Source organism: Athene noctua, chromosome 12 (assembly GCF_965140245.1).
Source record: "Athene noctua chromosome 12, bAthNoc1.hap1.1, whole genome shotgun sequence".
NCBI lineage: Eukaryota > Metazoa > Chordata > Aves > Strigiformes > Strigidae > Athene > Athene noctua.
Window position 1 is genome coordinate 13551547 of NC_134048.1, and position 17324 is coordinate 13568870.

General features: G+C 39.9%; 1 protein-coding gene across 4 annotated transcripts in view; it reads left to right on the forward strand.

The window, feature by feature from the left end:
- The window catches only part of CPEB4 (cytoplasmic polyadenylation element binding protein 4), a 44921-nt gene extending 36569 nt beyond the window's left edge, over positions 1-8352 (forward strand). For all 4 annotated transcript variants that reach the window (XM_074916200.1, XM_074916203.1, XM_074916199.1 and 1 more), the window contains 3 exons: positions 46-160; positions 371-552; positions 3911-8352. In XM_074916200.1, coding sequence (XP_074772301.1) covers positions 46-160; positions 371-552; positions 3911-4138 — 525 coding nt within the window. In that variant the 3' untranslated portion in view covers positions 4139-8352. The remainder of the gene's footprint in view (positions 1-45; positions 161-370; positions 553-3910) is intronic.
- The last annotated feature ends 8972 nt before the right edge of the window (positions 8353-17324 follow it).

The window sequence follows — 17324 nt, forward strand, 5'->3', positions numbered from 1 at the left end:
CTTTGAATTGTGAATGGTTAAAAAAAAAAGGCTTTTTGTCCATAGGTTCAGATCCGGCCTTGGAACCTTAGTGATAGTGATTTTGTTATGGATGGTTCACAGCCTCTTGACCCACGAAAAACCATTTTTGTTGGTGGTGTTCCTCGGCCTTTACGAGCAGGTACACTGCGTGTTCCGCAGCACTGGGCATGTTGAATATGCAGTCTGATTTGGGGAGCAATGGGGGAAACAAGTTATTTCAGCAAGGGAAGTATTAAGTGTTCTTGACACTTATAGCGGGGGACATGAATACAAATGGACTGTTTCATTTGATGCTTTTAGAAAAAATTACCAAGTCTACACCACTGTTTCATTTTCCTTTCTGCTTTAGTGGAACTTGCAATGATAATGGATCGGCTGTATGGAGGGGTGTGCTATGCTGGAATTGACACAGACCCTGAGCTGAAGTACCCAAAAGGAGCTGGGCGGGTTGCATTTTCTAATCAACAGAGTTACATAGCTGCTATCAGTGCTCGCTTTGTTCAGCTGCAGCATGGAGAGATAGATAAACGGGTAAGGTCTTCAAGCGTATTCTATTTTTGTTCAGTGCTTTCTCTAGAAATGCTTTTCCATGTAAATGTGTGTCATTGTGAAGACTGTAAATGTTATATCAGATTAATTGCATATTTAGGGATAGATTGTGCCACTTAGATACAACACAGAATAAAAATGAGAGAGTGGTACAGAGCTGTTGCTTCTGGAACGTGGGAGGCAACTGTGAAGCAGACTTTCTCAAATTGCTTCGCATAATGGGAAGCATGTCAGCTGCCTTGCCCTTTTATAAGAATATTGCACTCGTCATATACTCCCACTGCAAGTATTTGCACTTGTAGTGTTTGTATAATGTCAGGGAGTAAGGTATTTGCCAAGGACAGAGCAGTTCTTACTCCTGTTCTGCATCTTTTTAGAGTGGGCAGAATCTGGCCCTAGCATTACACATTGTGTGCTGAGTGTTCCTAAGGAGCATCATAGTAACGCATTGTCAACTTTTTAGTGTGTGTTACAGCCTCATAGTCATCCTCCACAGCTTATGTAAAGGCTGTGTCCAGTTATTTAATTTATTTATTATTATAAATTAAAGGAATATGCTAAATGAATCTGCAGTTTGCTTGCCACTGTCCTCTTCATCTGTATAAAACGTGACTTTGCCAATTACAGTGATCTTCAGGCCACAATTTTGAGGAACCTGGATCCTTATATCTACCATTTTAATCCCTGCTTTGTCTCTTTATTTTTCTTATGTGACTGTCATCGATTTTAATTTTATAATTACTACAGAGGAAAACCCCCAAACTTGGCTGATTAGCTGATTATCATTTCACTTCTGCTTTGGCTATAAAGCTTGGGTAGAAGAACTTTGACTGTGGGCCTGCAAATTGGAATGTCTTTGTTCTAATCTTGGCTCTGAAATAAATTCTGTACGGCTTTGAACAAATAATTTGGGCCGCCCTTGTGCAACTTCTGCTTGCATAAGCAGACACTTGGGTGAATAGGTCCATTGAAGCTGGTGGGACTACAAATTTGAGTAAGTACTTGTGAACTCTAGCAAAGATTTTGCAATCTATTTCCCCTTCTTTCTCTCCTCCCACTCCTCCTTATTTCCCCATTTTGTGTGTAGCTCAGACGAAATGTGGAGAGATAAGTGCTCAGAGGATTCATTATAGGAGAGGTTTGGTGCATGAGAGATAAAAGTACAACAGTGGCTGTAATACTTTTTGTTAACAATGCACTATGTATTAATACTTTTTAAAATAAAATTTATCCGTAAAAATAAAATTAGTAACAAGAAGGGATTTCCAGTAAAATTAGGCAGTGAGGTGCTGCTAAAGGGTGTGCCCTTCAAACAGATAATGCAAATTAATGCTCAGTGGCCTGCAGCACCCACCACTGCAGAGCTTCTGACGAGTGCTGCCACCCTAAGTGTGCCTGATGAAGTTGCTGTAGTTCAGGCTTTTTATCTGTAGCTGGGAAACTTCACTCTACCTAGCACAAGTAACAGTTGCAGGTCCTATCTGGCACGTGTACTTCAGCACACACTGAATAAATGCACTGAGAACTCTAATATCTGTGGGTTGCAGACTTGCACAAAAATGGGTGCTGCAGTAACAGGCTAAAGCAAGCAGAGGTATAATTAACCTGTGCTGTAGTTTGGCCTCTGAATATGTCTGAGTAGACATAATAGAGCAGAACTGCCACGTTGAGAAGGCCTGCATAGCATATTTGTAGGTTCTCCTCTTAGCACTTGTAGAAGACAACACTCATCAGTAAATACCCAGCCTCAACCTGCATACCAATCTAGGTGATGAAGGAATAACATAGTGTTAGGAATATTTGTCTGCTTCAGCTCTTTTACAAATTCATTCTTCTGAGTTGACATGAAGTGGTATTTGAGAAAGGCAACTCTAGCAGTGGAAGAGGAGAAAAACTGAGGTCAAAAAAAATGGCAGCTGTACTGTCTCCAAGTAGTTTATATGTGCTGTAAGCACAAATGACATCAAACTACTGGAGTGTTCTGTCTGGACTGTGATAAAATTGGGTAAGTTTGAAAACACAGGAACTTGTAAATGTAGTCCTCTGAATGAGCTGACCTAACCTCTGAGGTTGTGAGGTACAGAAAGGACCATCTCTAAGCCAGATGCAGAGATAACAGGTTAACAGTAGAGACACCAGTCACAGTGTGGGTATTGGGAAATGTTTGTGAAAACATCTGACTAATACTTCTAGAATGGGAACCGGTACCTGTACTTTTTTAACGTGAAGTTTTGTGTTGCACTTCTTGGTATGTCACATGGACCTTTCACAATTCAGTGGAGTTAAGGAATGGAGGCGATTACTGTTTTTGAGGTGAATCTGAGCCTTTAGGGGTTGGCAGTTCTGCAGTTGTGATTTGAACACGTAGGCATGTCTAAACGAGCTGTGCTGTAGCCAACTCGGATGCTGCGAGCCGCAAGCTTTGCCTTGCTGTCACAGACAAAGTGCTCTGGAGTGCTCTGAGCAAGGTTTTGGAGCCCACAGTACAGCAGGCTTGGTTCTGGTATGCAAATGCCTAGATTAAAAGCTAGTAGCCTGCAGATGTGACAGTGTAGATGTATCCTTGGAGCACCAGCTGGTAATTTCCTGTGAGTCATTATCAGTTAAGAACTTGAAGAAATTTTTCTTTTCCTTTCTTGTCTGCTGTACTGAATTACTGCTCATCATCTGGCCCTTAATGCTAACAGCGTAGGTGGGCATCAGTCCCATGTTAAGCTTCTCATTTGATCCCAAGATTAGGTAGCTTTTCTTTTGCTGAGAGGACCTGCAGAAAAAGAAAAGAGAAATGTGTTGTTTATTAAGATAATAATTTAAATTTGTTGGAAATTCAGACATTGAAATTTGCAGACCACATGAATATTTAATCTGCAGTTACATGTTGTGTGAACAATTTGCATTCCTACCTGAAAGGGTAGGAGCTTAATTGTGCATCACCATACTTAAAAATAAATCCCCAGAATTCTCCACGGTTTTGATGTGAATCTATGTATCAGTTCTGCAGCGATGGGTTGATTGGTCCTTTCTGTAAATCAATGACTGGTCCTTTCTGTAATCAATGACAGCCTGTGTGATACTGGTGGTCAGCACTGGTTTCTGAGGGGTTTTTTTAAGCATCAAGTTGGACAGTGGGAGCAGGATTGTTTCTCAAGTGGAGTGCCTGTAGTTTTGGGTGTTCAGTGGCAACAATCATGTGCAATGGGGGAGAAAATTCTTGAACGTGCTGTTCGCTACTACAGAACTGTGATTGCAATCCTGCCAGAACACAGTAAATAGTGTGGAATTGTCATTATCTACATTGTTATTAAGAATTGTAAACTTTCTTCTCATTTTCTGAATACAGGTGGAAGTTAAGCCATATGTCTTGGATGATCAGCTTTGTGATGAATGTCAGGGGGCCCGTTGCGGTGGAAAATTCGCTCCATTTTTCTGTGCTAATGTTACCTGTCTGCAGTATTACTGTGAATATTGCTGGGCTGCTATCCATTCACGCGCTGGCAGGGAATTCCACAAGCCCCTGGTGAAGGAGGGAGGAGATCGCCCAAGACATATTTCATTCCGCTGGAACTAAATGATCACTGCAGTGCTCATATGCAGGCCTCAAATTAAGTGCACTCTTCTGTTATCCTGATTTTCCCTCCCCCACCCTACCCTTTCTCTTATTCAAGATAGCATGCCCTTTTGTAGTAGTCTGTAATTTAACAATAGTATAATGAAAGAATGACCTATAATATGGGTATTTTGTAGAATCTTGTCATTGAAAACTGTATTGGGAACTCCTTTTCGTATTGGTAACATGTTGCAAGTGAGTTGCATTCTCTTGTCTTTACTACCGAGAGAACACTTAATTTCATGCAACATTTTCTTAGAGGAGAGAAAAATATTAAGAAAAAAGAATTAAAACAATAGAGTATTTTGGTTTTTTAATTAAATTATTGTTAATAAAGAACATAAGAATACTTTTATTAAAATAACCGTGTAACAATAACACTATCGGTCTGTTCTGACACTTTTCCCCAGGGAAGCCTGTTTTTGCCTCTCTTTTTGTTTCGACTTCGGATTTTTCCAGCAACAGATGAAGTTAGCATTTACCTACCAACAGGAAAGAGCATGTTTAAAGCAACAAAAATGCATGAGCAAAGTTGAAGCAGCGTTACAATAATGATCTCTTTAAAAAAATCTGTTAAGGGTTTTGAGGCTGAAATTTTAGCTCTGTATGTATCTGACTGTGCCTCTGACTACCACCCACATCCAAATTACTAATGAGATAGGCAGAGCTTACTATATTTTCATCAAAATGATTACATTTTAAGAATTCCTGAATGTAAAAGTTGAGTAAAGTTACTACTGAGGGGGGAGTGCACTTTTTTTTTTCCTTTAAGAGAACTCAATTGTCTGGTTACAGCCCTAGAAATCCTACCAAAGCTAGAGTAATGACAACTAGTTAACTGGCATTTCCTCTCCTGAAGGATAAATATATAGATTTTATTTTTGATGGCTATATATAACTCTATATCCTAATATACTAACATTCATCAGGGGCCAGCCTTTGCTCTCCATTTTGACGTGAAAAAGTAGAAAACCTAAAGATACCTCAAGGATATCACTGATTTTTACTGAAGTTTTGATATTCCATCGTGTCACACAAACTAAAATTGACTGCTTATTCGTTTCCCATCTTGGATGTAAAGTTAGTTTTAAATACACTCTAACTTAGTTGTAACAGAAGGCATGAACCTAAGTAGTTTCCAAGTCTTGATTTGCACTATTTTCTGAATTTGTGCATGAAATGGTGCAAGTGTGCATATGCCTTTCTTACTCTTCCTGTAGAAAAAATCGCAACTAAGATTCCATCCACCTCTTCAGAACTTAATATGGGGAAATAAAGAAACACAGGTATTTGAAGTGCCAACATTGCTAAGTTAATGCCTGCTTTATTATAAATGAGTTCTACCTTGAGAAGCATTAACACAGTACATGTTAATTGAATGATAAAGAGTGGGTGCAGGGGTTTAGTTTGAAATAGTTGAATGAAGGATTAGTTCTGAAAATTATTTTTATCTCTTTTGAACTAATGCCCTGGCCAACTTCTCAAATGATTATTTAGCAGTGTGCAAACAAACCGATTTAGTGGCAATCTTCTGAGCTGAGTGGCATGGTACCATCCTAGATTCTCTCAAACCAAAGACTTGCCTCAGCACTGCTTGGAAAACATCTGCTCCGTTAAAAGCCTTTGTCGGCCCCCCTCATCCCGTTCCCCTAGCCCAGATCATCTTTTTGAGAAGCAGTTTTTATTTTCAATACAGGCTTTAATGAACTATACCTTACCAAGTTCCAAAGGTCAAAATGGAGACATTTGCTGTCTACTAGTCAAGTATAGAAAGGGAGCTGCTTTTAATGAAATCCCTGAAAATATTGACAACAGTAATGCAAATGCAGAGTGCTCTTGTGTAGATTGTCAGGGACTTTTTTTTCTCTGAAGTACATAATTATAGTTGGAATGTTCCTTTAATTTTTTTAATGCTTGTAGGTGGCTTGGGGTGTGCTATTGTGCCGATCCTACCCAGTAAACAGGTGAGATGGGTTACCATTACAAGAAATAACACTGTTTGAGAACTAGCTTTGAATAATAATTTTCCCTTTGTACATGACCTGCTGAATTTCGGTACAGTGTTTTTGTAGCTAACTTATTTTGTCATGCACATAATGTATATTTGTTATGCACTACTTTTGTATATCTTGTTTTTCCAACAGTGAGCATTTTTAGGCACACTTTTCACTGACGGGATATCTCTTTATGCAATACCTCAATTTTTCATATTGCAAAGAGTAGCTTTTTGTACTTTTATTACTGAGAGATCTTCATATACTTCATTTTTTAATATAAATAATTTTAATAAATTTTATTTTCTTATATTCTGCTTTTTATACATTTCAGTGCTCTGCATACATTTTGAATTATGGATGTTGTGCACTGGCAATGCTATTTTAGAATCTGCAGAGAAAAGAAAGCATGTTGCTTAAACATCTTAGCCCAGCACCAGGTATTTGGTGTACATATAATTTAAGAAATAGTATATGTAAAGTTGAGAATTAAAGAAGAAAAGCATGAAAGTGACAAATGACACTGTCTTTAGACCCATGAAATTTAAATGCATAAATATAGTGTAGAAATTTAAAAGTAAAGAAACATCAAAATTGTCTACCGCTTCTTACTAAGTTTTTAAAAATTATACACAAATGCAGACGTTTTTGGTGAATGTTTAGCCATTTTTAATATTAATAAAAATTGATGTTAGGTGTTTGATGCAGAAATGTGTCTGCTCTTTTAAATTATATTTAAAGAATAAAAGAGAGCCTGCTAGGTGGCAGGCATGTAATGTTAGTATGCATGACTAATGTAAGAAATTGTTATTCTACTAATATTCACTTGTGATTGTGTGACAAGCGTGTTTACAGATTATTTGGTTACACTTCGATTTACAGGGCATAAACAATTATATACATTACTCTGTACTTAAATAGTGATTACATGTCCTTCTGATTACATGGGATTTGTAGTTGGGGTTACCATGTAGCTCCAAACATAATTAACATGTAATTGGGTTACCAGTCTTAGGGTATCACTTCAATTTGCAAAGGGGTTAATAAGCATGTAGTTTTCTCACACTAGCATGGCACTGGCCATGTATTTACAATGTAGTTACAGAGTAATTACATGGTTATTTTTGCAATGTAAAATAAAGTGTTTCTGATTATTTTATATGTAAAGAAACCCCACTGCCCCGTGCTTTTTGGTATAGTATATACTTCTCCATACACAGACCTCTGCAGAATGCAAATTTAAAACTTGCAGTGAATGAATTTAGCGTTTTCTAAGGATGCTGTTGGAAAGACTTGATAATTCACCCCTTTTGTTTTTGAAGAGTTAAAACCTTCTGTTAAAAGGTGATTTAAAACTTGAATGTGATGAATTGTGGCAAGTTAACTTCAAGTTATGTGCAATACCTATTTCAGACTTCTGGAAGATCTTTGCAGTGTAATTCTTTGTTTTTAATTGCAGACATTTAAAAATGTCATTTTCTACTGTTCTAGTAAATCCTCTTTCTTGCTGGTGTTTCTAAAGAAAAGAATCAGAAATCAATCTTTCTACTAATGTAAATTTGAGATTATTTTTAAAAAAAATGGAATAAAAGGTTTTGGTCATTTGCTTTATTTTATTATCTTATTTTAAAGCTACTGTGATAGCATTGTAAGAATTGGGACAATATTGTATTCAACTGTTTTATTTTTTATATTTTTAAATTTTAAAGTATAATTAGTTTTTATAATTTTCATCAGATTTTTTTGTTATATTTTTTGGAAGTGAAACTTTTAGCAAGTGGGTGTCTAGTTTTTACTAATCCCTAATATGTTTTTCCCCCAATGTATTGCTCATATTATCAGAAGGAAAAGTTATTTAAGTATGTCAGTTAATTGTACTACTTGGCTGAATTTCCATATAGTTTTTACTGTGTATGGGGAGGTTGTAGTATTTATTATAGCATTTTAAATAAGGGTAATTCATTTTTTATTAAAGTCATTTTCACGTTTAAGTTCATATTTTTGTATGTTCTACTCTAAGTTATATAACACAAGTTACTTTTTTTAAAGAGTTCATTTGTTGAAGTGCTAGTGAAAATTAATGTTATTAAATAGTTTGCAAATGACTATTTATACCAGTATGCATATAATTTTTAAATATTTGTAATGTGAGATGTTGAATGAATAAAACTTTTAACTCAATGTTTCTTCTTAACCTTATTTTAAACCTCCTGTAGAAACATGTTCCTTTGTGGCTGAAGCTCATGGGGCTTGGGGAAGTGATTCTGATGAAGTGTATAGCACACATCTGGCTGTATGTGTAAAGTGCTTTAGGCTAAATTCTGCAGTCCTGTGCTGGTCAAAACGTGGAGCGTGGTTTTGTAGGAGGTGTGTGAGGGAGGATATAACCATTTGAGGTGCTGAGTACTGTGAACACTGCATTAAATTGGTACAAAATTAATGTTCAGTGCTGCAAAAACGGGAAGGGCGATGTCTAGAGGACTGTAGCTCTGCTCTCTGTTGAATCAGGCTGTAAGAAGAACCCGTTTTTACTGCTTGTGTCCAGATGTTGTCTTTAGGGAATGTTGAATGCTAACTACTTCATTTTGTGAATTTGGTGCTTATTGAGTATTCGTTAGAAATGCGTGTAGCTTTGGAAAAGCCTTTCGACAGCTTCAGAACTGCCGTTTCTGGTTTTTGCACAGCCCTAAGCATATCAACCTAGCTAAAGAATTGTAGCAAGTTTGCTTCTACTTCGTGCTCTCTGCAGCTACTTCATAGGGGCAAAGATGAAAACCAATACACAGCTGTGAAATCAGGCTAACTGGGCAGGTGACATGTTTTCTGGGAAGAATACCGCTGAGGCACATGTAATGCATCGTGTAAGTCAGAAACCACTGTGCAGCTGGGACAAAAAGGTAACCAGACTAGGGCCAGAGTAGAGCCAAGGAAAGCGTGGGCAGACAAGGATTCTTTTTTAATTGTCTCATGGCTATGATCTGACACTAACAGAACAAAAAAGCATGGAATTTAATGAGCTTGCTACCTTGTCAGCCTTTAATTTAAAATACCTAAACTTAAGATGTCTAAAAAAGTTTATGAATGTCACAATGTCACATAGCTACCCTTCATGGACTATTCAACAGGAACCCTACATAAAGGATTCAAGAGTTTTGCATTCTAAGTAGGTAGGAATTCCCCACACTTTGTTGGTTTTCTTACTTTAATACAGAGAGCCAATCTTCAATGAAGTATAATTCTGGTTGGTCTGGAAGTACCTCTGCTAAGTGGAACCATGAGTTGCACTATGCACATGTACCTTGTGAGAAAAAACTGCTGCCCAAAGAACGGTACTGCAGTAGGAATCAGACTGCGCTCTCTGCACTGACCAGCACTTTGCTGTTGGCGTTTGAGCCGCTAATCTCTTGTGCCATCATCTCAGGAATGATGTTGTAAATGTTAAATAGATCTTGGGTATCCTTCTTTTCTGTGGGTGCTTCAGGAAATGCAGATCTTACAGAACTGAGCTCTAATGGGATTAGTTCTGCAAGATGCTAATCACTTCAGTTCCCACTGGCTTCAGATGATGCAAACTTAGAAGCTAATGCCTTCAGAAACTAGTTTTTGACAAGAATGAAAAGTTTTGCTGGTGACTCCATGCGTATATTCCCAATCCCTTAAAATGGCTATTTATACAGAAAATGCTGGTACGCTTTGGATCAAAAATACAGAGGCTAGAGATGTGTTGTCTGCCCAGTGAATAATGAATTCCGCAGTGCCGTGTTTTACGCCAGCCAAACACCACCAGACAGTATTGACCCGCTTTTAGCGTGTGACTTGGCTGGTAAGGGAAGCATTATCTCTCTGTGCTCTGCATTGGTATTGTTAGGAAATAGTCATAGTTCAGCCTCTCCCAATGTGATAACAATGTGATTGACATTGTTTTCAAGTGCAAATGGTCTTTTAGAAAGCATGTGCTTATCAGTGGTTTATCTGATTTTTTTTTTTTTACCAAGTACGGTACACATGAAATTTGCTCCTGGAATATGGGAGGTTTAAGTCTTCTAATGCCATGGTGGTAGAATTAGCAATGTCCTTCAGAAACAAGGCACTCCCTGACTGATTTCAATTCAAAATTCTATAAACTCAGAAGTGTTTATCAGGATATAGCATCTGGTTTATAGTTGGGGATGTGTATATTAATTCTAAAATTTCCTATATAAAGATTGCAAAATACTTTGTTGAATGGTTAATAACTGAAATTTATTACATAGGCAGAGGCTAAAAATTTCAACTCATTAAGGTGAAATGCCAGAAGTCTTGAGTGTTCAAAACTAAAATTAATCACTCTTGGTAGTGATGGCTTTGGCTGATTCTGAATTGCTGAGAAGTAACTTTCTAGGAAAGATGATACAACAAATCCCTTTTGGGTTTCAGTTTGTCCTGAAAATATAAATAAATGCTACAGGCAGACTCTAGAAGATGGAAGTATGCCTGCTGGGTGGAATTTCAGAATTTCCACAGTACATGAATCTCAACTATTTTCTTTCAGCACAAACTGCCACCAGCTTTCTCTTGGGTGCTACTTTCACTAAATGAACTGCTACATTCCACATGAGTGAAGAAACTCCGTTTGGGTGGAGATGGATATAACCCATCTAGTACAGATTTAAAGGCTAAGGTATATTTTAAAGAGAGTCTCTTAGCTGTCAAGTTGTTGGACAGTTTCTACTGTCTGTCCCGATTCTCCAGCTGCTGTTTATTCAGTGCTATGAAAACCCACTCAGCCACAGTCCAAAATGCACATTTCTTGCCTACAGGAAATCTAAGACAAATAATAGCTTCAGAAAGGATAGATGAGGAAAAAACATTGACATCTCTTCCTCTGTGTAAAATAAGCTGATTCAGTCTGTCAGTATGAAAAGCAGCCTCTGGGATAAGAATATACTTGCAGCTGTCTTTGCAGTCATAGACTTTGAAGGGGGCGGGGGGCTGGAGCAGTGCTCTAAATACTGAATTCCCCGTTTAAGATGGGGAGAAAGTCTTTCTGAATCTTGGTGCTCTGATTAATGCTGTCAGATATCACCTGTTTTCATGACACATGAACTATAATTTGTTGACTTTCTGTAGGGCTTGTCGGAGAGACAATTTGATACTAAATGTTTATTTATTTGTCTCTATTACTAAGGGAAGCTCCCTCAGTCACCTTGCTTATGGAACTTGAGAGACTGTTATGTGGTACTATTCCGTTAAGTTTCCTTCACAAAATTTGCTGGTGAAAAGTTCTCAGTCCTCCTTTATGTATAAAATATGGAAATATATAAGGTTTGTGTCTGAGTGGGTTTTTCTTTATGAAATTTAATTTTGGTGAGTCATGAAAGCTGAGATTAAATCCTCTGAATACAATGCAGGTAAAGGGTAACTTTGAGAACACATTTTTGGTTTTGCATTAATCTTAAAGTTTTAAATGGCATTTTGTTGCTCTCAGCTATGTGACATTTTTTTATTCCAAAACTGTGTGTCAGGGTGAGCTGCTTTTCATGTGAATGAAGAACATCAATTTTACTTAAATGGCAGACATAATGTAGATGCAGTTGACACACAGTGTGCCTTAGTAACTCTTAACACAGTTTTGTAATCTGTGGAAGGGTAGCAATTCACTCAGAGCAATTAATTTAAAAAGAAAAAAAAAAGTGTCTGCCAACCTTCTCCAACCCAATGTTGGAGAAAATGTTTGCTCAGTGTAAATCAGCATCTCACACTGCTGCTGACTCATGAACCGGGATCAGTTTGCTTAGTGACAGTTTATGCTTTGCTATGCATGTGAAAGCATTAAGTTGTCAATTTAACAAAGTGTCATTTTTCAAGACAGTGCTTGTCGCTTTAAGCACATGCCCAGTACTGGTTTGTGTATGGAGTACATTCATGTAAGCATTTCTGCATTTTCTTTCAGTGAGTTAAATGAAATTTCTCAGGTTTTTGAGGAACATTCTCATTGTAAGCAGCAGGAGTAGCCCCCAGCTTTGCTTCAGCAGGCCAGCTGTTCACAGGCAGATGTTGCTCTGTACACACTGGCAGAATCGACTCAGCTCTTCAGTCAGTGGCAAGAAAATTTGCTCAAGCATTGCTTTTAGAGGGGGATGTCTTTGGAGGAATGTGATAGCAGAACAAAGCAGTGACTACCTGAGTTTCCTCTGCAGAGTTAGCAATGCTTGGAGACAGAAGCCCTGCTCTGTCCCTTTTCTGGCAGCATCCTTATGTCTCTGGGGGTAGGGAGGGAGCGAATGTTCAGTATCTGGATCAGTTTAGCAAAGACCCTAGTACCATTACAAAGTGGACTTACTGCTGAGGAATGAGTATGTTCAGTGGTATTTATACTGTAGTTATGTAGGACTTTCTCATATATGCAGACAGATGTATTGGTGATTATGTTAGCCTGCAGGCACACTTTGGCCTGAGATCATGTTAGATTTCAGAAGAGAGGCTAAGAAAATGTGAGCTTTCTGTGCTTGGACAGATGGTCTTGGAAGACCTACATTACTGCTGAATCTGAGGATGATTTAGTGATTTTTGCTTTTTATATCCTGTACTGAACCAGTATTCTTCCAGGATGTGAGAGAACAGTATCTGGAGGTTTATCAAAGGTAGGACTGAACTTCCTCATCTGTGTGTTCATGTATGGTCTAACTGCGTATTCCCTAGCATAGCAGTAGTAACATTTAACATCATAATCCATGCAGCCCAAAATTTGGTAAAGTTCTACTATCTCTGATTTGGAAACAAAGGATGTCATCATTAAATACCAATAACTTGCACATTTGTGTGGAAAAATGACATCAGAGAAATTGAAGTCCTTGCCTTCCTTTAGCTGTATCCACTTGACTACAGGTCTTTCTCAGAAATAAGATTGTTTAATTATGGTGTTATCTTCAGTGCTCGTTTTGCCTTTTTGAGTTTCCCCATGGTTTTACTTCAGATTGACAATGTCTATTAAAATCCTGTAACACAAAGTTCTTTTAAGTTAATGGTTTCAGTCTCATTGACTTGGGTTTGATTATGAAGTCTATGGATCTTCTCAGTGATTTGAAAATCTCAAGGGAAGGCTCAGGCTTTTATGTAACAAACTTAGTTTATAGTCTGCTAAATATTTTTATGCACAGCCTGAAGAAATGGGAAAATATGCCTCTCCTTATGACTGGTGTGGATGAAGTGATTCCCACATGTATGGTTTGTAAAGCAATCTGAGATATGCAGGTTCATTAATATGAAATGCAGGTGTGTTAAAATGGCAGCTGGCCATTTTATCTCTCTGCTGCACTGTGTTATTGCTTACATAATTAACTGTGAGATCCATTGTAAATTATGAAATTTTACAAGTAAGCAAAAGCTGAAGGCATAATGCATTGCTTCGATTTACCAGAAGTGGTGAGTTTTGTTTTTATAATGATTCCTAGTTATACTAATAAATGGTCCCCAGAGTATTCTGTAAAGTAACCACATTCTAATAAAACACCTCGCTCCAGTGACTCTTATTAAATATTCTGTGAAAACGAAGGAGATACAGTAATTGTTTGTGATACTGCTGAGGGTGTAATTAACAAGGTTTGACTGTAGCTGTTACCAAAATTAGCATACTTTCCACGTAAAAATCCCTGTTAACCATGTTAAGATTCATAGTTCAGATGTATTCAGTAGATCAAGATAATGTAATACTTAATAAGCAACCTTCCTTGCCTGAATTATGTTGAATTATGTGAGTACTTTGTTTAGCTCCATTGCAAAGAATCCTCATAGAAAAAGAAGTCTCCAACAGCAGGAGTTTCTTTTTTGCCGGCTATCCCTAGGGAATCGGGGAGTCACTAAATGTGCATGCAGTGATGTCTCATCGGCTCCTTCCTTCCTTCTCCTTGGCATAAGCTATAGCCTTGCTACTACCATAACCTACCTTATTTTAAAATTATAGTCAGTGTTAATAGATGATGTGTACTTGGGCAAAGTAAAAGTGAAACAATAGAAACGATACAAGTTCTGAGCTGAAGCTGACTTTGATCAAGCACAGAACAACGGCATGAGGAGGTGCAGGCTGGAAGCTAGAATCTGGTCTATTTTTAACTAGACAGCTGAAGATGTGGTGAAGAGCTGGGATGTTTGTTCAAAGTGATAAATACAGAGGCAGTGGCTGGCTGGTAGTCAGTTCACACATCTGGAAAGGAGGATGAAGAACAGTGTGCAGTTAAAATAGCTGAATTTTCCAGTTTTGCAGACTCAGATTTTAAGGGGGCATTGATTTTTGTCAGTAGCAATAGATCCTAAAAGGGACCTGAGCTTAATTTGCATTTGAAGTCAAAGCCCTGGCAACATGCTGTTGGGAAAAGTGGACAAAATGTGCCACACAAGGCACATGTATTTATATTAGTAGGGTGGAAGCATATTCCATAAATACAGATACTGAGAAAACCACTGATTTGGCAGCCCTGGTGCCCTGACAGGGACGTAGGAAGGAAGCAGCCTGGCGGTTAGCAAAGGGAACTCCTGGTCAGGGAAGACACAGCAGCATGTGCTCATGCACAGTGCAAAGACAGCTATGGAATGAAAATGGTGCTGTTTAGGTTTACGTGCATGTGTTCAGTGTTTTTTTGTGTTGTGGACTGAGACTTTCAGCAAAAGGAGCGCTTTTTTTACCAGGGCTTTGTGATTAATGGACATGACAAAGCTAGTGCTCCAGGATCAGTTTTTAATGAAACTGTTCAGTTGCCTTTCTCTGGGCTAAATACCCCCAGATTGAACTTCTGGCTGCTACCTCACTAGGCCAATTTGTTAGCTCAGATCTTTGCAGAGGAGGAAGTCTCTGGAGTTTGGGGAGTTATTGTGAGATTACAGTTGATCTCAAGGCTACTGACTCGGTGGTTGTATTGTATCTGTGACCTCCTTTTTAGTCCGTACACTTCAGAGCCTGCAGTAGATTCCTTTTTATCATTGGGAAATAACAAATTACTCTGGCAAACTGTCAGGCTGTGCCTCTGGAAGTTGTTTTCCTTTTTTTCAACTGCATACACAAAATGCCTTTTTCTGACAGTGTGTAAAATACCTGGAAATCCTGGGATACTTCGCAGAAGAGTGCTTTGGGGTTTTGTCCTGTCCTGAGCTCCGCGTCTTCCCGTCAGGTCGCCTCAGAGGTAGGGACACGGGCTTGTTCGGTAGGTAAGGCTGCCACCTCGTGGGGTCCCTCTGCACAGCACCCTGCCCTGCGTGGGGACAAGGTGACAGCAGTCCTGGGGACCCCAAGGACTCTCAGCCTCCTCAAAGGCTGAGGAAAGACTCCGATTTGCTTCGTGGTCTTTTCGGATCCATTGTCCAGGGTGACAAATTGTCAGCGCCGTTCATTCTGCTGGTGCTGCTAAAACAATTAGAAAAAGGACTTTTCACATAATTTATTCTTTCTAATTTGTAAAGCTTTCCCTCCTCTGAGCAGCTAAGTGTGCTGAAACTCTGGGAAATAATATGGAGCAGTATTTCAGAGCCAAAGCAAAAAATCAGTGGGACTTGTGTTCTGAAGTGGTTTGAGAAATCCCACTTGTCACTGGCCATATCCCATAAACCCGCTGCTGCAGAGGCACATGTCTCTGTAGAGCACCTTCACGGGAGGGACTCCCGACTGCGCTGGGTGTCCCCTCAGCATCGCACAGCGTGCAGCTACGCCTGCTGTTGGTTGAAGGACAAAATGATAACAACTATTTAAATTACTGTTTCATAAATGTTGTTAAGCAGGTGGCTGGAGCCACCCACCCATGCCCTAGCAGGTAAGCTGTTTCAAGTACACCACTGTGAAAATTCATTGTATGAATTCTGTATTCACTATGGAAGCTCCCACACCGAAAAAATCCCACTTGTTCTGTTTCTGTAAATCACAGCAGAGACAAACAATACATCACTGCCTTCAGCCTGAAGTCCCCTATATAATTTTGTCAATATTGCATGAAATATATCAGTATATGACTTCAGGCAGCATACTTTGTGCTAAAGCCTAACTAATGCTGGCCAAAACCAACCTTGTGCAGCAGGTTCCTTCTGAGAGAGAGAGGCTGGGGTGGTACAAGGCCAGCTCCCATTCTGCACTGAGCTCACTGTTCCTGCTCACTGGTATTTCTCCCTTCTTCACCACCCAGCTGGGACACTGAAACAGGACGATGGCGAGCAGAGAGGACAGGGCAGCAGGGGTGCTCTGCAGGCCCCCCCACCCCATGCCTGCCCAGAGGAAGAGGCCGCGAGTGCTGTTCACCCCACAGCGTGGCAGCCAGGAGGCCCGCCCGCCTGGCCCTGGCCTCTCCTCAGGGACGCCTCAGCGCCATCCTGCCCCTCCACAGATGGAGCCTGGCCGCAGCCAGGGGAGGCTGTGTGTGACGCTTGTTTATGTCAACAGCTTTGGCTCCCACCGCTGTGGCTCAGTCATCCGCTATGACAGAGGCTGCCAGCAGGCCGAGGCGGGCCAGGCTGGGCCCTTGCTTCCTCAGCCAAGCCCCATGGGGGAGACTGGGAGGCAGAGGGCCGCCTCGGTGCCAGGGGATGAGGCCAGCCCTGGGCTGCCCGCTGCCGGTGGCAGGGCACAGGTGGCAGGGAGCTGTGGCGTGGTGAAGCCTGTCAGCTGCCATCACGGTACGTGTCTCTGAGCGCAGGGACCTCTGTGCCCCTGGGCACCGCCATGTTCCCCTCTTCTGGCGGGAAACCATTTCCCTGTGGTGTGTTGTTGATGCTGTGCCACTGGGGTCCTCCCTCTCAATCAGACTCTGCACACTGAGGGGTGAAGGTGGCACAATTTTTGTTTTAATGTGCCCAGTACAGTTGGACGGTGTATTTAGCAGTAGGTGGAACATGGTGTTAAACTTACATGAGTGAAAAATTTAATATTTTTGCCCCAAACTCTTACACTTTTGAGCTACAGCATCTCCAACCTGTAAGGTGAGGTGGCTGCCTGCAGTGCAGCCTTCCATGTCCTTTTCTGTGACAACAATAAGGCCAAAAATAAGCTACATCCAACAGGGCTGCTTGTTACACACCAAACTTCTGGGTCCTTCCATCCTCTCCTCAGGAGATTCCTGCCTAACCAGAGAGCCGCTGTGCTGCTGGCTCCCTTGTTGCTGTGACAGCTCAAAGATGTTTCTTAATTTTCTTTCTTT